Source organism: Populus euphratica, unplaced genomic scaffold (assembly GCF_000495115.2).
Source record: "Populus euphratica unplaced genomic scaffold, PopEup_1.0 scaffold28.1, whole genome shotgun sequence".
NCBI classification, from domain to species: domain Eukaryota; kingdom Viridiplantae; phylum Streptophyta; class Magnoliopsida; order Malpighiales; family Salicaceae; genus Populus; species Populus euphratica.
Window position 1 is genome coordinate 1 of NW_011499862.1, and position 23,553 is coordinate 23,553.

Sequence of the window (23,553 nt, forward strand, 5' to 3'; positions counted from 1 at the left end):
AGGTTATAAATCTTAAAAAACTCCTGAAAGACTTCAAACTTGTTTTGGAATATAATATCATGTTTTTTTAAATTTTAAATTTTTTAAATATTTTTATGTGTTCATCTCAAAAATAATTTTTAAAAATAAAAAAATTATTATTTAATATATTTTTTAATAAAATAATATTTTAAATTATAATCACCACCACAACCTCAAACAAACTTCAATATACTTCCTGCTGCACATTAAAATAAAACGTAAGCACCATCAATTGCTATGTTTTTGAAAACACATCCTATCAATGCTTTTTTTTTTTTAAAAAAAAGAAGAAGAAGAAGAAGATGACTCATTTGGGAAGCCATATGATTTTTATTTATTGGTCTGTCTTTAAATGAGGGACAAATCCATTAATGCGTTTCGTAAAATTGCATTTAATTACAAAACAAAGGTGTCAATATTTGAGTTCTTAATTACTTAATAAAAAAAAAAATCACTTAACTATGATTGTTTACAAGGTTTCGAATATGTTTAAAGCAAAACATAAAAGTAATATATTTAATAAAAAAAAACATTATTTGCTATTAATGGATATCATTGTTATTTGTGTTTACAATAAAGTGTAAGATAAAGCAGCCCTTAACTGTTTATGTGGGGAATGAATCATGCTATTTATTTAAGTGAATAATAAAGGGATTTCATTAATTATGTGAACAGTAAAATTATTATTTTGGTTGGATTGGATCTAATTTAAAATTAAATATATTGAATTGAGTCCAATCTAGTAAAATAAATAAATAAATATTTTTTTTATTTTTAATTGTTTTTTTAAAAAATTAGTGTTTAATATTATACATAAATTAGACGAAGATCGCTTAATGACATGATATTTGTAGAGTTTGATCGCAATTCTAATTTTATTCTTAATGATATTTTACTTAATGTTATTATACGTTTAAAAAATCAAGAAAATTATAATATTTGTCGGATGTATTTCATACATGATAGAATTATAGATAGTTTAATAGAATAATAAAAAAATATTTTATATTAAGTGTTATTTATTTCATAATATAATAACAATAGTTAAATCTATAATATTTAAATTAAAAATTATCAATATTAATATATATATTTTAAAATTATTTTATAACTTTAATTTAAAAATTATTTTTAAACAAATACATTAAATTAATATTAATTCACAAACAAAATTATTTTATAACCTTAATTTAAAAATTATTTTTAAACAAATATATTAAATTAATATTAATTCACAAACAAATTGTAAAAATCACGCTTCAGCGTGAGATAAAACAAATATCACCAACAAGAATAAAGTCAATTTCAACTAATATTAAACAAAAAAAATAAATTTGACGTGTTCTCAAAGAAAAGAAAAAACTTCCTCGCCAAGTTATTCATGAAAAAGAACAAATAGTACTTACTATAATTTAAAAAACAAAAATTAAAAACATAAATAACTAAGACAACCACAAGAACACACATAATAGCCTTTAAAATCTTGAAATATTCGCTAAGATAGGAAATTACAGTGATTCTCGAAAAAAATTCAAAATATCATCTCGCGTTAATTTCTTAAGAAAGCTACAAGAAAAAAACAAAAAAGGGACAAAATCTCCTCATTGGACAAGATTTATTTCAATAGATGAAAGCTAAATTGAGAACAAGAAATAAAGTTTTCAATAGATGATTTTTTTTTTTTTTTTTTTTTTGTTTTGATAACAGCCACTTAACCTTAAAAAAAGGTTATAAACCTCAAAGAACAGGAGGACTTCAAGAAACCCCCTGCTGCCCTACATAAGTTCTCCACTGAAAAACAAAAAAATAAAAAAAAACACCCCCCACTTCTCTCTCTCTCTCTCTGATACAGACAAGAGTCATCGAACACCTTGTGCTCTTAGCAGCAAACAAACCCTTCGAATCTTCTTTTGTACTCCTCTCTCTAGGATTCAACAAAACTTGATAAAAAGAGAAGACCCTTTCGAACTCTGTTGTGAATTATTCAATGGAAGAGAGTAATAGCAATAACCACATAGCAAACAATGTGGCTCGAGCAATTGTTGCTGCTCTTGACTGGAACTCTACTCCTGATGCTCGCAAAGCTGCTGTGTCTTTCCTTGAATCCGTACACACACAGACACCCCTCTCTTTATTATTTTTGTTAATAAAAATCCAAACGTTTGAATTTTTGTAGGGATTTTCAGTGGTTAAAAGTGGTAAAGTTTCCAGTTTTTTTTGGTAATTGTTAGCATATTTGGTTGAGTTTGAGGTTTTTTATTTAAGGGTTAGTTAGTTGATGACGGGTTATTAGAGTTTTTTTTTTTTTTTTTTTTTTTGTAGCTTCTGTGTTATTGAAATTAGTGGGAATTAAATAAATGGTGCTAAAATTCTTGTTGGTTGGGTTTGATGGGGTGGTTGATTTTGAATTTCTCATGAGAGTTTTTAGTATTTTGATCGAGTCTTGAGTTTTCTGCTGAAGGGTAAATCACTGATTGGCCTATGAGTATGTAATGTTTTGGGATTTAACCTCTGAATATCTTAAAAGGAGATAAAATCTTGCAAGTTTTAATCAAAATTGTTCAGGAACCTGCTTTTACTACTATTAGCAGGGGATATATTGCATCCTTTCGCAGATAGTGCCATGCCTATGTGAGGTCATTTATGTGCTCTTTGATAACTGCAGATCAAAGCAGGAGATGTACGAATTTTGGCCAGCACATCATTCATTCTTGTCAAAAAGGATTGGTCTTCTGAAATTCGGTTGCATGCTTTCAAAATGCTGCAGGTTTAAAATCATAAACCATTGCTCTTTCCTTTATGGCAGAGATGTTTTAATCCTATTTGTTGATGGGGTCCTTTGCCGGATTTTATGTTTTAAACGGGGGGGATTCGGATGCTTCCCTTGCTTGATTTTGAAAAGAATCTTTAGTGAGAACCATCTCCATGTCATGAAGGGACAGTCTTAGTTCCCTCAAATGCACAAAAACAAGCCCGTCCAACTTTTCAATGAGTCAGATTTTTAGGGAACTGACACTTTTGTCTCTACATAAACAATGTTGATGTGGTGTAAGTGGATAGATTCTGTTTACTGCTTTAAGGCAATGTTCTTTGAGGCAATAAAAATTTCGTGAAGTGATTGAGTTGGCCACCAGAATACTTTTAGTGAATTTCACAATGATGTGGATATCTTGAGCTTCTGATATTTTTCCTTTTTTGTATGTGGAAGCAACTAATATAGCAATTGCTTAATAAGTTATTAGTATGTTAGCCTCAGGCTTGGGATGCTTATGGGGAAAGACAGTGAAGCACTAATAAATTCATGGCTCACCTTGTATAGGTTGCACAATGCAGGGTTTACATTTCATTCGTATTTCCTCATCAATAATTTTTTTAAAAGTAAATGCACATCATGTCCACACAAAGCTGCAAAAGTTTTACATCCTTCTGAACCACATAAGATAAAAAGTTCTTATGGGCATTCTGATTACCAGTAGACTGCATGGATTGAATTTTTTTATGTAGCTCAACTGCTTCTCAAGGGGTCTTCAAGCTCTACTTTATTGATTCATCTGCTGCTAGTGTTTAGTTTGATGATAATCAAATGGTTTATGGATTTTACAGCATTTGGTACGGTTGCGATGGGAGGAATTGAGCCCAACAGAACACAGGAACTTTGCAAATGCTGCTGTTGAGTTGGTGGCTGAAATTGCAAATTCCCGTGAAGAATGGGTGCTGAAAAGTCAGACAGCTGCCCTTGTTGCTGAGGTCATTAATGACATTGCTCTTGGATTTTAAGTTCGTTTGGTTTTTGTTACTTATTATTTTTCTCTTCTACAGATTGTCAGAAGAGAAGGCTTAGAACTGTGGAAAGAACTGCTTCCATCTCTGGTTTCACTATCTAGTCAGGGCCCCATACAAGTACATTTTATTTTTTATGTGCTTGCAGCCATTGTTTTGCCTTTTATATTCCATATTGAAGTGTGCATTGTGTGGTTCTCTTACTTTCTTGTTCCTACTAGGCTGAGTTGGTTTCTATGACACTGAGGTGGCTTCCTGAAGATATTACAGTTCACAATGAAGATTTAGAAGGTTTGTTCTGAACTTCCCTTGCATGCAATCTCTGCATTCTTTAGAGCCTTAAAGGATCTTTATTGTGTTTATTAACATTTAGAACCTATAAACTATGATTTCTTATGGGTCATTCCCTAGGTTGATGAATTTTCTTCCATGTTACACATTTAGATTTTGTTCTGGCCTTTGAATATGTTACTTCTGTAGATTTTGTTCTGGCCTTTGAATATGTTACACCTCAAGGTCAAACTTTCTGGTATTCTCTTGCTGCTGCTTAACTCTCTTTTCTTGGTTCTGTATGTATTTTCAGGTGATCGGCGTAGGTTATTGTTGCGAGGGCTTACTCAGTCATTGCCTGAAATGCTGCCACTACTATACACTGTATGCCTCAGACCTTAAATACACATATTTTACCCTTTTTTACTTTGTGTTATTTATGTGCCTTTAATTTTTGACTTAGTTGCTTGAAAGACATTTTGGAGCTGCATTGAGCGAAGTAGGTAGGCAGCAACTGGACATCGCAAAACAGCATGCAGCAACCGTAACAACGACTTTGAATGCTGTCAACGCTTATGCTGAGTGGGCACCTTTGCAGGATCTAGCCAAATATGGCATAATTTATGGGTATGTCTACTTGGAGGCTGCATTGAAATCATTTGTAGGATTCGTTTCTCACTTCCCGATCCCCTTTCTTTCTGCTCAGCTGTGGTGTTATGCTGTCTTCTCCTGACTTTCGTCTTCATGCCTGTGAATTTTTCAAACTCGTCTCACAAAGGTATCCCATATGGTTTACTTAATGTCTTCTATAGTTTCTTTCTGTTTCTACCTCATGAAGAACATTCTCAAGATTTGTGAATTATGAATTGAGATTTGCAGGAAGAGACCTGCCGATGCCTCTGCTTCTGAATTTGATTCTGCAATGCGTAATATCTTTCAGATCATGATGAATGTCTCGAGAGATATTTTGTACAAAACTGGCTCAAGTGCTGGAGTTGTGGATGAGAGTGAATTTGAGTTTGCAGAATATATAGGCGAGAGTATGGTGTCTTTGGGTTCTTTTAACTTTCAATGCATTTCTGGTGACAACACTATACTCTCCCTTTATTTACAGCAGGTAATAGCACTTCCATCTTAGCATGAGAAAATTTATTTCCATCTATGAAATAAATTTGTTTATTAGAATCATTTTGCAATCTATTTCTTTGATATTGTTTCAGATGCTGGGCTTTTTTCAACATTTTAAGCTAGCTCTTCATTATCAATCCCTGCTGTTTTGGCTGGTAGGTTGAAGCAGTTTGCAAGTTACATTTCTGTTTCCAAAGCCTACTTAGTACATAGGTACTATTAAATCTCTATACTGTTTATTTGTGTTTATAGGTGCTAATGAGAGATATAATGTCAAAGCCGAAAGTTACTGCACATTCAGCAGATGGGTCTGCTTTTAACAGTGCAGGCTCTAGTTCTGGACAGGTTGATGATGAAAAAAGGAGGACTTTAAGCCTTGTGGATGATGATATTTGTGTTGTCATTCTGGATATCTCTTTCCAGCGCTTGCTTAAGAAAGAAAAGGTTTTCTCTGGGAATTCCCTTTCTCCTGGAACATTGGAGTTGTGGAGTGATGATTTTGAAGGCAAGGGTGACTTCAGCCAATATCGTTCCAAGCTGGTAAAACTTACTGAGATATGAACTCTAGTAAAAACCATTTTACTTTTAGCTTCTCTTTGGGGTTATTAGATTTTACCTTTCATATTTTCTAGCGGTAAATAAATTGTTGAATCCCCCCCCCCTCCTATGTATTATGACAAGTTATCCTGTCATTGCTTACACTTTCCTATTCTCTTTTATTTTATTTATCTCTCTGTGTTTTTTTACTGATGCGTGAACTCTTAATGCAGACCGAGCTGATGAGACTTGTCGCTTCTTTTAAGCCCCTAATAGCTGGTGCTAAAATCTCTGAAAGAATTCTTTCAATCATTAAGAGCATTCCAAATTCTCAAATACCTGTTCAGGTGCAATATTTTTTTTTTTTCAGATTATCATTCATGCTTAATAGCTGGTACTAAAATATTTAAAGTGATGTTTCTCTTGATACACATGCATCTTTTCGAAATATCAGGACTTAGCTGTGATGGAAAGCATGCAAGTGGCTTTAGAAAATGTTGTCAATGCAGTTTTTGATGGATCAAATGGCTATGCGGAGGTCAATTCGGAAGTTCACCTCGCGTTGTGTAGAGTTTTTGAAGATTTACTTCAGCAACTCCTTTCTTTGAAATGGACGGAGCCAACTCTTGTGGAAATCCTGGGGCACTATTTAGATGCGCTGGGTCCATTTTTGAAGTATTTCCCAGATGCAGTTGGAGGTGTCATTAACAAATTATTCGAGCTTCTAATGTCAATCCCATTTGTTGTTAAGGTTGTCTTGTAACGCTAATCTTGATTTTTAAATGTCATTACTTTTTAAGGGAGCCAATTTGAGCTTCTAATGTCAATTCCATTCGTTGTTAAGTTTGTCTTGTAACACTAATCTTGATTCTTAAATGTCATTATTTTTTAAGGGAGCCAAATTGACCTGCTGCTTTTATTCACTTGGCAGGATCCTTCAGTCAGCAGTGCACGCCATGCAAGGTTACAGATTTGTACATCATTTATTCGAATAGCCAAATCTGCTGACAAAAGTGTTCTACCCCATATGAAAGTAACTATTTGTCCTTTTTCTTCTTGTTAATGTATCTCTTCTACCTGTTTGAAAAATTACAGCATCCACTACTACTGGTTATCTTCTAACTCAGATATCACCAATAGAAAGATCTAATGTCCTTTACCTTCTTCGATTTTAATGCATGTACAAGTGTAGTTGTGGACTCAATCCAGAGATATTAAAGAGTATAGAACTTCATCCGTGCATTTCTGACCAAAACTGTAGCTTATGTGGAGGCCCTTGTTTTGCAATTTGAATGATAGTTTGTAAGGGATTGATTTTCTTCTTTTTTATGATAAATTTTCATATAAGACTGTCATCAATGTGCCAAAGAACACTAGTACAGCCAAATTTTGGAGGCCAAATGCATGCCTAGATTGAAAGAGTCTTGAGAATTCCAGGAAGTTCTTGTATTTATTTTATCATGCTGTTTTTATTGTAGGGAATAGCTGATACCATGGCATATATGCAAAGAGAGGGCTCTCTGCTTCGTGGTGAACATAATCTGCTAGGCGAAGCATTTCTTGTTATGGCTTCAGCTGCTGGGTAATTCCTTGCTTACAATGGTCTGACCCCTTTGTGTTTTTAACTACTTGAACTAAGATGTTTTGCTTATTGTTAAAAAGTTTCTTAAATGGACGCAGGACTCAACAACAGCAAGAAGTTTTGGCCTGGTTGCTTGAACCTTTGAGCCAGCAGTGGACACAGCTAGAGTGGCAAAATAATTATTTGTCTGAGCCACTAGGTCTGATCCGTTTGTGCTCTGAGACAGCATTCATGTGGTCAATTTTCCACACTGTGACATTCTTTGAGAAGGCACTTAAGAGGAGTGGAATCAGAAAAGGCAGTCTGAATTTGCAAAGCATCTCAACAGCAAGTACTGTACATCCAATGGCTTCTCATCTGTCCTGGATGCTGCCACCCCTCTTGAAAGTATGCTGTTGCTGTTAAGAACCAACATTGTTATTTTTTCTATCTTTATCCAGGAATAGTTTATGAAGAGAAATTGGTATTGAAAACATGTTCTTGTTGTCTTGCAGCTTCTTCGTGCTGTGCACTCACTTTGGTCTCCGTCCATATCTCAAATGTTACCTGGAGATATCAAAGCTGCGATGACCATGGGCAATGCTGAACGATATAGTCTCCTTGGGGAAGGAAACCCCAAATTGTCCAAAGGTTCCTTAACCTTCATAGATGGATCTCATATTGATACAAGTAGGGAAGGACACACCGAAACAAATGAAGCTGATATACGGAATTGGTTGAAAGGTATCAGAGATAGTGGGTAAGTACAGTGCTTTGGAGGTTGTTTCTGACTTTGCAACTGAATTTTATGGTGAATATATATATCAGTTATTTTCTGCATTTCTTTTTCCTTGGGGCTCATATGGTTAGTAAAGTCAAGGTACTCAAGTTCAGCCTTCAATCATTCCTTTACCAGTGTTATTTGTACTTTTCATGATGAATGACATCTGAATATCCTTTGTGCATGTCAAGGAGAATGAATTAGATGAAATTTTGTATTTTTATTTCCTATCAATTCATTGCAGAAGAGATGCGCTATTTATTTAGTTTCTATCTCTAAACATATGTAATTGCCAAGTCAGAAGCTCTTAATGTGTGGAAACCTCTGAGGGTAGAATGCCTAATGTAGAATTAATAATCTGTTAATGCCTAATGTAGAATTAATAATCTGTTAATATTTAATGACTTGTTATGTTTGGTTATCCTTTTGAAACCTGGATAATGTCTTGCTCCTCTCTGCTTGCATGCATGTTTGTTGCATGCACATGATGCTCATTAGCCCATGCAACCACTATGATAATACCAATTATAGACTAAAATGACTAAACATATTTTTAATATGATATCCTAAGTTCACGCATTCAGTGAGAAATGACGAGTTATTTTTGCACAAGTAAATGGTAGACTACATGCTATCTATTTTTCTTGTTCATGTGATTCTTTCCTGACAGGTTTGTTGCTAATACATCTTCCATGTTTCCAGATACAATGTATTGGGCCTATCGATGACCATTGGTGATCCATTTTTTAAATGTTTGGATGTTCATTCTGTTGGTGTGGCACTGCTGGAAAACATACAGTCAATGGAGTTCAGACATACAAGGCAGCTTGTCCATTCAGCTTTGATACCTTTGGTTAAACATTGTCCTTTGGAAATGTGGGAGGTCTGGCTGGAAAAGCTCTTGCATCCATTATTTATCCATGTACAGCAAGCTCTGACCTTTTCTTGGTCTAGTCTCCTGCATGAGGGTAAAGCAAAGGTCCCAGATGTCCTTGGCATCCTTGCTGAGGCAGACTTGAAAGCAGAAGTAATGGAAGAGAAACTGCTTCGAGACCTAACTCGTGAGATGTGCGTTCTTCTCTCTACAATAGCTTCACCTGGACTAAATACTGGGCTTCCTACTTTAGAACAATCTGGCCATGCTATCCGTGTGGATGCATCTTCTTTGAAGGAATTGGATGCATTTGCATCAAACTCTATGGTTGGGTATGTGTGCACAATAATAGCCCTTTTCTGTTGATTTTTTGAAAAGCTCTTCGTTGTATTTTTATTTTCTTTCCCCAAGCCCTGCTTATACACCAGAATTTAATTCTTTTACAGTTTTCTTTTGAAGCACAATGGCTTGGCTGTTCCAGCATTACAGATTTGTTTAGAAGCTTTCACATGGACAGATGGTGAAGCAGTATCAAAAGTTTTGTCCTTTTGTGCTAGTGTGATTCTTCTAGCAATCTCAGCTAATAATGTTCAACTCCGAGAATTTGTTTCTAAAGATCTGTTCTCTGCAATTATCAAAGGCTTGGCGCTCGAGTCAAATGCAGTTATCAGTGCTGATCTAGTTGGTTTCTGTCGAGAAATATTCATGCATCTCTGTGATAGAGATCCAGCTCCAAGGCAGGCAAGTTTTTATGCCCCATGTTATTTAGGGTTAAAATACTCACTAGTTTTATCCTACCATCTGCTGAACATTTTTAACTGAACGATGCATTTCCTTGTCTCCTCAGGTTCTGCTTTCTCTCCCTTGTATTAAACCCCAGGATTTGGTTGCCTTTGAAGATGCTTTGACCAAGACAGCTAGCCCTAAGGAACAAAAGCAACATATGAAGAGCCTGCTTTTATTAGCTACTGGAAACATGCTAAAAGCGCTAGCTGCTCAGAAGAGTGTAAACATTATCACAAATGTTACAAGTGAGCTCTGACAATTTTTGGATTCTAAATTCTTCTTTCACTCCTGGCATGAGATCATTGCCTCCCATGTTAATCTGTTGTGTTTATGTTGTGGAATTTGCATTCATGGAAACTATTTCTCATCTCCAGCTCGAGCTTTGAGCGACAATTATAATTTGCATTCTTGGTGCATTTTGTTGTCAGTGTAGATTCAGCTATTGATGCACATGGTCAAAATATATTTGCTTACTGGTCTATTTTCTCCATATTTTCAGTGAGGCCTCGCAGCTCGGTAAATGCTCCAGAAACCAGAATTGATGAAGGGGATGCTATAGGATTGGCAGCCATTCTGTGAGGATTCTAATGATTGTTGCAGATTTGATGTACAGTCTACAGCCAGAAGGTTGACAGGAACAAAGAAGTGAGACCTTTTTAACATATACTAGGGTAGAAGACTGGAAGGCAGCTTTTATTTTGGCCTATTCCATAAATATCGGGGCACCTCCAGAAGCTGAATAGAAATTTGAAGAGTTTGACATTCCATGGCATGTCTCCGCGAGCTCATGGGGGTGCCCTAAAATCATATGGAGGGACTATGGGGGTGCCCTAAAATCATATGGAGGGGGTGCCGTAAAATCATATGGAGGGACGAGGTTTCTTCTGTGTTTTTCTTGCTATGGAAAATTGTCTCATGGAGAAAACTTAGAGATATATTCCGATGAAAAAACAAAAAAACCACACTATGCTCACCTGTATTTTTGCTTTCTTGAGCAAAACAATGATCTTTAAATTCAGTTGCCGTTCACAATCTCCTCTCTTTCTATTTTTTTCCTTTTCATTTAAATTTTTTTTGCCAAGCATGGAGCTATTTGGTGCTTTTATATTTATGGCCACTTGATGCTGTGGGATCAACGGAAAGTTCTAGCAGGCAACAGCCCATGCAAGTAGATCTACATCTACCAAGCTTAACTTGATCCTGATATGGTGCTTGCTGCCACTGCCATTGCACTAATGAAATGAATTGGTTTTGACATGGTTTCAGAGGATTTTTTGGGGGGTTTCGGCCTGGCCTTGTAGAAACATATTAGGATTAACGACATTACCGTGCCAAGTCGCATGTTTCTAGCTGGAACTCAGGATTGATGCTAGGGGCATTCGGGAACTGACATGAAGCAACCAAAGACTGCCGCCTCTCTCTTATGTGCATGCATGATCAATTCAAATTGGACTCTTTGACTGAAGGTATTAATTAGCCTTGAATGGTAGCTTTGAATGTTAGGTCAACCGTGAAAAATGTTTGATTCAAATATCAGGTTGAAGGGTAGCATTGGTGAGAAGAGTGAAATAGTAGGCCAGATGCTTCCAGCCTAAGCAAAGTATCCCTATTCCTTGAGTATAAAATATAATCCTCTTTAAGAGCTATACCAATGTCTGTGTAGTTAGCCAAGTAGCAGGGCTTTCGAGTTTCTTGCAAACCTTATCTGGTATAATCTTCAGCGGTGGTTTCAGCGGTGGTGATAGGATCATCGTGGTGTTAGCAACTAGATTTTGTTAGAGAGCTAGGAGGAAGCAATGGGACCAGGAGGACCCGGAGGAGGACCAGGATGGGGTCCGGGACCAGGAGGACCTGGTTTTTTCGGTGGCTTTTGTGACATGATAGGTTCTTGGTATGCTATAGAACTTTGTTTCTGTCATAATTAACTTCGAGACTGAAATTGCAAGATTTACAAGCTGTTAAGCTGTTTTTTTTTTGTTGCTTTTCACCATTTTTTCCTTAAACCTCTCCAGAATTTAGCAGTTAATCGTTCTCCTTTTGTTTAAAAAACCCTGCCAAAAATATCCCATTTCTAGCACTCGTATTTCTTTTTTTTTCCAAGAATCTGTGACTGTTTTAAGCCCTAAACGGCTGGTTTTAAATTCTTCTTTCCCCCCTCCCTGTAGCATCATGGTAAAACGGTATTGTAGTATCCTAATAGTTTTATGCAGAAAACGTATTTAGCATTATTCTGAGAATTAAACCTTGTTTTGCTGTTCTCTAATGCTTGATTGCTGTGTGCTTGGCAGCTTGAGCTGCCTGTGCTGTTGCTGGCTAATACGAGACTGCTTTGGGGGTCCATTTGGCCCACCTGGACGATGATTAGCTACAACAAATGTTTCCATCTTATGTTTCATGTTCTTCTTTTAGGGTTTCCTATCCCATGCTCGAATCCTTTAGTATAGGGATCTACCCTCTGTTATGGGGCTTCTATCCTCTTCAGCAGCCCTTTTTCTAGAGGAAATTCTTCTATTTTTATCTTTGTTTGCATGTATTTCATCGATGTCTTGTACTACAGACGTGCAATGATATCTATTTCTTCATAATCTTATTTTTTTTAGTAATCAAGAATTGCATTAAAAAATAGCTATTTAGGTGATGGCAAAAAAACTGGAATTCGATACAAAAAGGATGAACCAAAGAAAAAACACGGTGAAAAAATAATGAAATGGACTTCTAGAATAGTTCATCTAGCCTAAACAACCCAGCAATAAAAGTCATTCATCCAAAAGCCCAAGAAAAGATCCAGCCGGATAAAACATCCAAAAATGAAAGTTATTCATCCAAAAGCCAAAACCCACAAGAAATGATCGCCGAAATTACGCAATTGTTAACATGCTGCTGTTAGATCAAAAGTAAATACCATTGCGATTCTAGCTAGATCTGTATATTGTTGAAAGTTGTGTCGTTAGAGCACATCTGTAGCAATTGAGCTGGCATGAAACACTGGCAACGTTTCTATGTTTCATCCTTCAATATCAAAGGACTAAAAAAGAAAAAAGAAAAAATCTTCATGTTTTCATCGATCTATCAACCACGGTGTTTCTCTATGATATTGATAAGAAGAGAATTGAGGGGGGGAACATGTAAGGGACTTGAATTTTTATGTTAATAAGTTAGAAAATGTATTCTTATCAGTCTCCTGACTAATGTATTTTCGTCTTCTCGGAAGATGAACAAACAAGAGAAACCACAGTCTGCTCACCTGTATTTAATTTTGCGTTCTTGAGCAAATCTCTGATCTTTAAATTCAGTTGCCGTTCACAATCTCCTTTTTCAAAAAAAAAAAAAAAAAAAACAAATTGCCAGGCGTGTAGCTATTTGGTGCTTTTATATTTATGGCCACAGCTTGATGTTGTGGGATCAACGGATAAGTTCTTGTCGGCAGCCTATGCAAGTAGATCTACGTCTACCGAGATGAACCTTTCTTTTTTTTAAGTTACCAAGCTGAACTTGACCCTGGTACAGGTGGTGGTGCTTGCCGCCACTGCCACTGCCATTGCACTGATGTAATGAATTGGTTTTGACATGGGAGGATTTTTTGGGGATTTGGCTTGGCCTTGTGGTGACATGAAGCAACCAAACACTGCCACCTCTCTCTTATGATCAAATCAAATTGGACTTTTTGACTGAAGGTATTAGTTAGCCTTGAATGGTAGCTAAGAACGTCAGGTCAACCGTGAAAAATGTTTGATCCATATATCAGGTTGAAGGTTAGCATTCGTTAAAAATGTGAAATGGTAGACAGATGCTTCCAGCCTAAGCAAAGTATACATATCCTATAAGTACAAATTCTAATCCTCTTTAAGAGCTTTGCCAATGTCTTTGTAGTTAGCCAAGTAGCAGGGCATTCGAGTTTCTTCCAAGCCTTGTCTAGTATAATCTTCAGCGGTGGTGATATGATCATCGTGGTGTTAGCAGCTAGATTTTGTTAGAGAGCTAGGAGGAAGCAATGGGACCAGGAGGACCTGGAGGAGGACCAGGAGGACCCGGAGGAGGACCAGGATGGGGTCCTGGACCAGGAGGGCCAGGAGGATGGGGTCCGGGACTAGGATGGGGTCCGGGACTAGGAGGACCTGGTTTTTTCGGTGGCATCTGTGACATGATAGGTTCTTGGTATGCTATGAAACTTTGTTTCTGTCAAAATTGCAAGATTTACAAGTTGTTAAGCTGATTGTTTTTTCGCTTTTCACCATTTTTTCCTTAAACCTCTCCAGAATTTAGCAGTTAATCGTTCTCCTTTTGTTTAAAAAACCCTGCCAAAAATATCCCGTTTCTAGCACTCGTATTTCTTTTCTTTTTTCCAAGAAATTCTAGGACTGTTTTAAGCCCTAAACGGCTGGTTTTAAATTCTTCTTTTCCCCCTCCCTGTAGCATCATGTTAAAACAGTATTGTAGTATCCTAATAGTTCTATGCAGAAAACTTATTTAGCATTATTCTGAGAATTAAACCTTGTTTTGCTGTTCTCTAATGCTTGGTTGCTGTGTGCTTGGCAGCTTGAGCTGCCTGTGCTGTTGCTGGCTAATACGAGACTGCTTTGGCGGTCCATTTGGCCCGCCTGGACCGCCCGGACCATTTGGACGATGATTAGCTTCAACAAATGTTTCCATCTTATGTTTCATGTTCTTGTAATAGCTAGGGTTTCCTATCCTGTTAAGTATCTAATCCTTCAATATAGGGATCTACCCTCTGTTATGGGATTTCTATCCTATTCTCCAGCACTTTCTCTACAGGAAATTCTTCTATTTTTATCTTTGTTTGCATGTATTTCATCTATGCCTTGTACTACAGACGCGCGCGATGATATCTATTTCTTCATAAAATTGTGTCTATATTGTTGAAAGTGGTGTTGTTAGAGCACATCTGTAGCAATTGAGTTGGCATGAAACACTTCCATTATTTCTATGTTTCATCCTTCTGATCAAAAGACTAAAAGAAAAAACACAGATCTTCATGTTTTCATCGATCTGTATATATAGCAACCACACGGTGTTTCTCTATGCTATTGCCGAGAAGAGAATTGAGGATACAAAATGATAATATGGGACTTGGATTTTTATGGTAAAAAGTTGGGAAATGTGTTCTTATTAGTCTCCTGACTTGAGAACAACTAGGTATTTCGATGAAACTCTTCTTTTTCTAACATGAACGAGGAAGAAAACATAATTAAGCAGTAATATATATAAACTCTAAGTTATTTAGGGCCTGAATCTGTTTTTGCTGCTAGACTATACATGTTTGTATAGCCATGAGAATGTACTAGCTGATCAATAATATTCTAATTAAATCACGAGTAAAACAAATGTTACTCTACACATTAGTTGAAGGAAGGGAATAAGTGGGGACTAATTGAAAAAACAAACAATCAGAAGGTTATTATGTATGGTTTTTCGAGTTCTAGTCGGTACATGTATTTTTTATAAGAATTTAAAATAATTCTGTGATGATTTTCAAGTATATATAAAGAGAAATTAGATTTTCTTTGCCGCAAGATTTTCAAAAAGTTGCCTTGATAATATTCCAGTAATCTACTATGTTAATATTCAAGAAATCTGCTATGTTTAGGAATGAAAATCTTGAGTGTGAGGATAAACAATGATTAAAACTTTACTTCCATGTTTTCTTTTCTATAATTCACAAAATTATTGGTTAATGATAAAAGATCTCATATTCACAAAATAATTTTTTCTAGTAGGATTTAAGTATCCATGATAATAAAATCAGTTATTTATTTTATAAAAAATATAATATATAAAAAAATAGATTTTCTATTTAAAAAAATATTTTTTTTAGTTATATATGATAAATACTCTAAAAATAAAAATTTTAATACTTTTTTTAGTTATATATGATAAATGCTCTAAAAATAAAAATTTTAATATTGTAAAGAGTAGAAAAAATGTGAACCCTTTATTGGATGTTTTAGAGGATAATCCTTGAACTTTGTTATTTTATTAAAGAGATGAAGAATTATTTTTTCTTGAAAACATAAATTAAAAAAAATATCTCTTACATGTTAATGTTGATAAAAACAATTCTTAAATCAACCTTAATATTGATGGGAATACAAAGAATATGTAGAAGATTTTTATAAGTTATTTTGTACACAGTATTGATGTTCATAATAATAGCCCTTAATCAACATTGATGTTAACTTAAACATGACAGATTTTTTAAAAGATTTTGATATACATAAATATAGAGAAATAAATATTCTAAATTCTCAATATATTATATAAAAAATACAAAATAGCCTTGTGACTTGGTATGAGTCTATAAAGATTTTCTATTTCATATCATATTGACATGTATTGATTTAAAATTCAAGGATGTGAGGTTTAATATTTTACTAGACTTATAAGAAATTGCGCTCCACTCGCAACTAAGCCAAAAAAATATATATTAGATATGGTATCTTATTAGATCTACATGCAATTAAACTTCATATGTAATTGAATTCAAAAGCTGTTAAGAATGATATTTTATTACACCCACGTCTAATTAGGCTAAGCATACAACTAAATCTAAAATGTATTGGATATAATCTCGTTAAATTTACGTATACTTGGATTCAACATATAACTTAATTTAAATAAGTTAGGTTTAACAGATTGTTAAACCCATATAAAATTAAGCATAGTATATAACTAAATTTGAACATACGATGGATATAATATCTTATTAGACTTGTGATGGATATAACTAAGTTTGAACATTCAATATATAATTTATTCTAAAAATATTAGATTTAACATCATGGCTGATCCACTTCCATTCTAATTACGTAGCTTAGTCCCTGGTCTGTCATGATTTTCTTTACCACAAGATTTTTCAAGAAGTGACATGATTTTGCCGACCTATGTGAGGTGGGCCACCAGGTCCACCCAGTTTATGTTCATCCTTCGTTAACCAATTACATACGTGACTAATTCTCTCTTTTATGAGAAAAATTATGTGACTTCTTTACCCTTCCATCGATGCTTTATGCTTTCTTCTACCACAGTACTCTTTGATTGGTAGTAGGGGAATATAGTAATAGCAATACATATGCCAGAATAAATTTATTTATTTCTTATGTCTTGCTTGCAGCACCATTATCATATGGGGGTGTTTTTCTTTTCTTCTCTTTGAAGGTTTGTGTGCTTATTTATTAACCATTCATTATTTAACTGAAGTTCGGTTTAGTGCTAATTTAAAAATAGATGACATTCAAGCTGAGCAAAACCCTACCTGCTTAGCATTGCCTCCATCAAGAAGTTAAAGAGTGTTGCCATAATCTAAAATCTTTGACCTTTTTTTATTTTATCTTTTATTAAAAATAATAAAATAAGTGATGATAAAAAAAAATGAAGAAAAATGAAGAAAACAAAAAAATTAATGAAATGAATGAAGAATAAATTAAAATTTAGATCAAGACAATATAAATTGAAAGTTTGGAGTGGTTTAATTAATCAAATCGAGAGCTTAATTGAATAATTGATACCTACAGAGATTTAATTGAACTTCAAATTAGTTTAATCATTGAAATCAGGTGCTTAATTGAAAAATATCAAGGTTTAGGGCTGATTCGGGTTAACATTGCAAGAAATTAAAACACGAGGCCCATTTTGTGAATGATGCTGAAATGAAGGGGTCCAATTACAGTTTATAAAGTGGCTTGATCACAAACGTTCAAAACGTTAATGACCAAATCGAAAATGGCCATTCCCATCCCAAGAACGGCGCCGTTTCCAAAAGATACTGTTCGTCTTCTTCACCTCGCCAAACCAAGGGAATGAAACGCCGCGCCACGGCTAAACATCCCCGAAGAGTCGCCGACCTTTACCCCTGCATTAAAGTCCATGCGAGGTCACCTCATTATCTTTAGGCGACCGCATGGCATTCTCTAGCTACAAAAGCCAGAGAAAAGCCATGGCAGAAAAGGAAAGAAAGGACGAATAAAAAAACAGAGAACACGGACCAGCGAACCAGAGGAGAACGAGAAGAGGTACGAGAGAACACAGAGGAACAAAAAAGGAGGAAGAAAAAAAACAGAGAGGAAGACCAGAAAAAAAACCAGTAGAGAGAGAATTGCAAACAAACAGAAACATGGATTGAAACGAAGAGGGAGAGGGACCAGAGAACACGAATAGAGAAACAGAGCCGAAGAAAAGAACAACCAGAGGGAAAACAAACGAAAAGAGGAACAGAGAAGGCATCGTCCAATACACCATCATTTTCGGCTTCGTTCCCAGCTACACAGGTAAGCTTTTGTTTTCCATCCTTGTAATTACCCTCACTGTGCAAATCATGAGCAGGATGGGCTGGCTTCGTCCAGCCCATCAGTACATGCTGGGTCAGATCCAGTTTAAAAATACAAGGAATAAGCTGGCTTCAAACCCATCGATCTAATTTTTTTTGGATTGAAAATGTGTTTGGCAAAATATATTTTAATATTAATTTTTTTTATAAACTAGCTTATTTGTTGCATCAAAAAATTCTAAATTTTTTTCAGGTATTTCACTATATAATTAATATATGAATTTTTATTGTAAAGTTCAAATCTGGTAAGCTATACATACTTATTATTTTAATAAATAAAAATAATAGCGGAAAATATGTATGCCCTTGCTTTCAATTCAAATTTTACTGAAATATTTATCAATGTCAAGATTATAAATATTCATAATTGAATATTTATTAACATCAGAATCAGAAACATTATAAACAGACTATCAGTAGCATAGTATAACAATCCCTTAGTAATTTAAGACAAAACCAGTAATGCGGTCTATCTCAGATAGAATGTTTGAGAGGTGATAATATCTTTTTTTATATGTAACCAGTCTTATATCAAAGAATCTCTGTTGACTAATTACTAGTTAGGGTTCTTAGTAATCATAATACTAGATAACGACTTTTTAAATAAAATATTTTCTCCTAAAGAATAAGATATTTGAAATCTATTCTTATCTCGTAAAGAAATTTTAAAAATCATTATAATATCGGGTGTGACAAGTATAATCTAGACATCAATGGTGATTAAGCAAACCATGTTAACAAAATAATCTCCTCTCCCTCCCTTATAACGGGTAGGTTAAGGTTGAACCATATGGGTGACAATAAAATATTAAAAGATAATATAAATGATATCCTGTGATTTTATCTAACAACTTAAATTTTTTGATTGAATTAATTTTTTGACTTGATTATTAGTTTTAATTTTATTATCTTTATTTATTTAATAAAAATTAAACATAAAATAGTAAAAGTTTGTACAAGTTTCGAGTTCAAAGAACTTTTCACTTAAAATAATGTATTAAAAAATAATATAAATTATATTCTAGAATCTCATCTAAAAAACTTAATTTTTTAAATAAAGTTGATTATTTGACATAAAAACATAAAAAAAAAAAATTATAGCATGCTAATATAAATCATATTTTAGAATTTTAGTTAAAAAAACTTAAAATTTTAAATTAAATTTATTATTTGGCATAAAAAACATGGAAGAGATCGACTATAACATGCTGTGAAACCAGAAACATGTGCACCAAAAAATCAGTATAAAAATAGCATTGTTTTAGGAGACTTGAAACGAAGTTGTTAATCTCCCAAAAAAACATAAAGTTCTAGATTTACACTAAAGAGTCCTTAAACTTTATTTCTGTACAACTAGGTCCTGAAAGTAAAAATAGACATAAGGGCATAAAATAGCAACTTCCATTTTGCCAGTGACAAATAGTCATAAAAGACTGTAGATGACATTGTGGCAACGCCACCATTACCAGTGAGTTGGCGGATGATCATCATCCTTATTTTTTTCAAAAATAAATAAATAAAAAATAATTGTCTTCGACCAAATATGCCCAGGTGCTCAAGCTTGAGTGCCACCAAGCCCATTAGCATATGCTTGTCGCGTGCTCGACACAGCTTTCTTCTTCTTTTTTTATTTTTATTTTTTCTCCCCTCCATTAATTCTGGTTTTCATGTTCTTCTTGAAATAATCTATAGTCTTATTACCGGTATCTTGATCCATTGTTTTCACAAGTGGTTTTCGTCTTAAGTTTAATTTTTTGGATGCTAGTCGTTGACTCTCTACTCATTTTGTTTTCACAATATATATATTTTATTGAGTATTTTTATAAGTTTAAACGAGATCTGCAAGCTAACAGCACTCTCTCTTATTAATGCATCCAACAAATATTATTTTTATTTAATTTTTTAGCAATTTTAATTGGATTTTGCGAAGAGTTTCCTTATAAACACAGTTTTACAGTGTGATCCATGTAAATTCAACCTCTATTATTTAATTAGGGAGCAACATGAAAACCTTCGACATAATCTTCATCAATAAATTTAAAGTACAAAAGCATTTGCTTCAATGCTTCAACATAGGGATAAAGTAACACCTTATAGCAAATCTAAGAAATGGACCATTGAACGATAATGGAGTTCAAATAAAAGAGCATGCCCAAAAGCATGGATAAATTTAAATTAATATTTTGAAGTATTTGAGAGCGGATGGATAAATTTAAATTAATATTTTGAAGGTATTTGAGAGTGTGGTTGTTGTTATTTTTTTAAATATTTTTTTATTTAAAAATATATTAAAATAATATTTTTTTATTTTTTAAAAATTATTTTTAATATTAATGTATATGATCTAGAAACACTTAAAAAATATTAATTTAAAATAAAAAAAAATTCTAAATTTTTTTAAATACAAAAACAGAGAGGCAGAATATTAATACCATTAAAACAATCTACAACCTACCATTATCTTGTTTTACCCTTTTAAAAGTTCTTTTTAATGATAAAAAAAAAGAGGCAGTCAATTGGCTTCGCTGTTCTTCTTTTTTCTTGTTTTTTTTTGTCTTGTTTGGCAATCATTTCTGCTGACCAAAATTCAATTTGGAGGAGGAAATGAGCTCTTCCATTGACATTCATGGAGTCCGACCCAAGGTCCTATGCTTCTCCATTCACCACCATGAAGCAGTGTGCCCACACAAAATACTATTAAATTAAGTATGGTCAAAGTATTTTAGAAGATATTTATTTAACTCCATAGGAGAGGTCTGTAATCGAGAGACATTCCCTCTCCTCGACGCCCCAGAAGCATAGCATTTTTATTTTTTAAAAAAGTTGCAAGGATAAATTAAATTAATTCCTCCAAGCATTGCCAATAATACCATTAATATTCCTGTGAAAAATACTGTTTTCTCCCCATGTTATGTCAGGATATGATCCTGCAGTTTATGCAGACGAAATTGCTAGTATCAAGAGTCGGTGCAAAGAACATGGCATGCTGCTGCCTGCTGCTAGCCAAGATAAGATCCGATCCACAATTTAATTTTTGGATTTTCACATTGCAGCTAGCTCGATCAACAGCTTATCGAGATCTTATTATAACCAGTGTAGATTATCATACATGTCTGGAAGTAAATGTACAGACAAGATCGCATCTGGAACACAAGCTTGTTTGTTTTTTTCTGCATGTTACTACTGTCTTCACACTGTAGCCATGCTTATCATCAGGGTTCCCCTATGGATAAGCTTGAGGATTTTCACTAGAGGATTCACTTTGTCGAGTATTGCTGATGGTGAATTATTGATGTAATTTATCAGATTAGATTTTCATAATTAATCCGACCAAAATCGGCTATGACAACGTTAAGAAAAGAGAAAAAAAATGAAATGACATTGATTTAACAAAAATATATGTCCCTACTGATTCAAGTCTTTTTCCAAATCAATTTTCGGATTATATCTAGCAATTATAAGAAAAAAAATAACACGTCTCATCATATATCAAAACAAAAAAAAATAATAATACTTCTCATCAAATATCAAAACCAAAAAAAAAAAAAATCTAAATATGATTCAAACGAATTGACATGAGCTCGTAGGCTTCTTCTTTTTCTGTTGTAAAGTTGTTTTTTATTATCGTGTATTTTGACCACATTATCCATATATATTAAAATTAATAATTATAAAAAATTTTAGTATTCATGAGAGAACTCAAACTTATAATTATTAAAAAATAAATTCAAAATTTAATTAATTAAACTATCCTTTTATTATAAGAATTTTAAAACTACAATTTTACATGACAAGATTAAAAAAACTATTACAAAACAAAATATATTTGCTATAATTTTTCTATTTTTGGAGCCCATGTTATAATATGTCCCTACTGATTCAAGTCTTTTTCCAAATCAATTTTCGGATTATATCTAGCAATTATAAGAAAAAAAATAACACGTCTCATCATATATCAAAACAAAAAAAAATAATAATACTTCTCATCAAATATCAAAACCAAAAAAAAAAAAAAATCTAAATATGATTCAAACGAATTGACATGAGCTCGTAGGCTTCTTCTTTTTCTGTTGTAAAGTTGTTTTTTATTATCGTGTATTTTGACCACATTATCCATATATATTAAAATTAATAATTATAAAAAATTTTAGTATTCATGAGAGAACTCAAACTTATAATTATTAAAAAATAAATTCAAAATTTAATTAATTAAACTATCCTTTTATTATAAGAATTTTAAAACTACAATTTTACATGACAAGATTAAAAAAACTATTACAAAACAAAATATATTTGCTATAATTTTTCTATTTTTGGAGCCCATGTTTTATGAATGCTATCACAATGCATGGTTGAGGTTCCGCTGGGCTATTTTTCCAGCTGCTTGTAACATTATTTATGAATTATAGTGATAGAGTACCACTTATCAATCAACTTCTCAAAGGGAAATTAATGAAATTGCAAGAAATGTTGCATCAATCTTTGTCAATGTTCTTGTTGTTTAGTTTTCTTGGCATGAGAAGAGAAGGACAATTTTGTTATTGCTACCGCTTCTCTGGAATAAGTTTCAAAACTTATCACATATTCATACATCAAAATATTTTTTTAAATTTAATTTTTATATAAATATATTAAAATAACTTAAAATTAAAATTAAAAATTAAAAAAATCTAAAAAATATGATTCAAGAACTTGGAATGAAATCAAAACTTATCTTGTATTTATATATCAAAATAATTTTTTTAATTTTTTTTATCAATATATTAAAAAATTTAACATAAAAATAATAATTTAAAACTAAAAAGTTTTACTTTTTTTAAATATATAACTGTACTCCAATCATAAAACCACGTGAGATTTATAATGTGATTATAATTATTTTTTGAAGTGTTTTTTATATTAAAATATATTAAAAAAATTAAAAAAAAAATTAAATTTTTTTTTAAAATATAATTTATACCTCTGGTTTCCACGATAGCAGGATTCCAAAAGCACCTGCTGGAGTGACGTGGACGTCTAACGCTTGACAAAAATCTTTGCCGACTCTCATCTGCTCAATGGTAAAAGTATTATACATATATAAAAAAAAGGAGATATTTTAAAAAATATTAATAAGCAAAAACAACCTTCGCCTAGCTGGAAGGATAAGGTTAACTAACAGCATTTTTGTTTTATATATATAATATTATATTAACCTGCGGTACCAAAAGATCTGAAAGTACTCAAAGTAGCTTCAACAGCATATATGAATAGTAAAGCTGTTCTTTCATTATTATTCCCCCCCTCATTTCATCTCTCTCTGTTTTTTCTTTTTTAATTTCATTATTATTTGTTTATTAGTAGTTTAGTTGTTTTTGAGTCAATAAAGTTAATTAGGTTAAATAAAAACAATACCTATATAATTTAATTTTAAATTTATATTAGATAAAAAATTAAGTTAAAAGATTTTTTTTTTAATTTCATCTATAAATTTT

At 33.1% G+C, this 23,553-nt stretch overlaps 1 protein-coding gene across 3 annotated transcripts; it reads left to right on the forward strand.

Moving 5' to 3' along the window:
• The first annotated feature begins 1,768 nt into the window (after positions 1-1,768).
• On the forward strand, positions 1,769-10,772 carry LOC105124948 (protein HASTY 1-like). Of its 3 annotated transcripts, none has more exons than XM_011025171.1 (22): positions 1,769-2,128; positions 2,687-2,788; positions 3,625-3,768; positions 3,841-3,921; positions 4,023-4,092; positions 4,385-4,455; positions 4,535-4,698; positions 4,778-4,849; positions 4,951-5,188; positions 5,292-5,354; positions 5,452-5,739; positions 5,970-6,083; positions 6,191-6,487; positions 6,668-6,769; positions 7,215-7,318; positions 7,417-7,705; positions 7,813-8,057; positions 8,781-9,284; positions 9,399-9,693; positions 9,800-9,983; positions 10,238-10,541; positions 10,598-10,772. In XM_011025171.1, exons 1-21 carry the CDS (start codon positions 2,009-2,011, stop codon positions 10,315-10,317), a joined length of 3,627 nt encoding a protein of 1,208 aa, XP_011023473.1. In that variant the 5' UTR covers positions 1,769-2,008; the 3' UTR covers positions 10,318-10,541; positions 10,598-10,772. The 3 variants fall into 3 exon arrangements, with proteins under 3 accessions (XP_011023473.1, XP_011023475.1, XP_011023476.1); XM_011025173.1 differs by having other exon boundaries at positions 10,238-10,531; positions 10,564-10,772; XM_011025174.1 differs by having other exon boundaries at positions 6,191-6,427.
• The last annotated feature ends 12,781 nt before the right edge of the window (positions 10,773-23,553 follow it).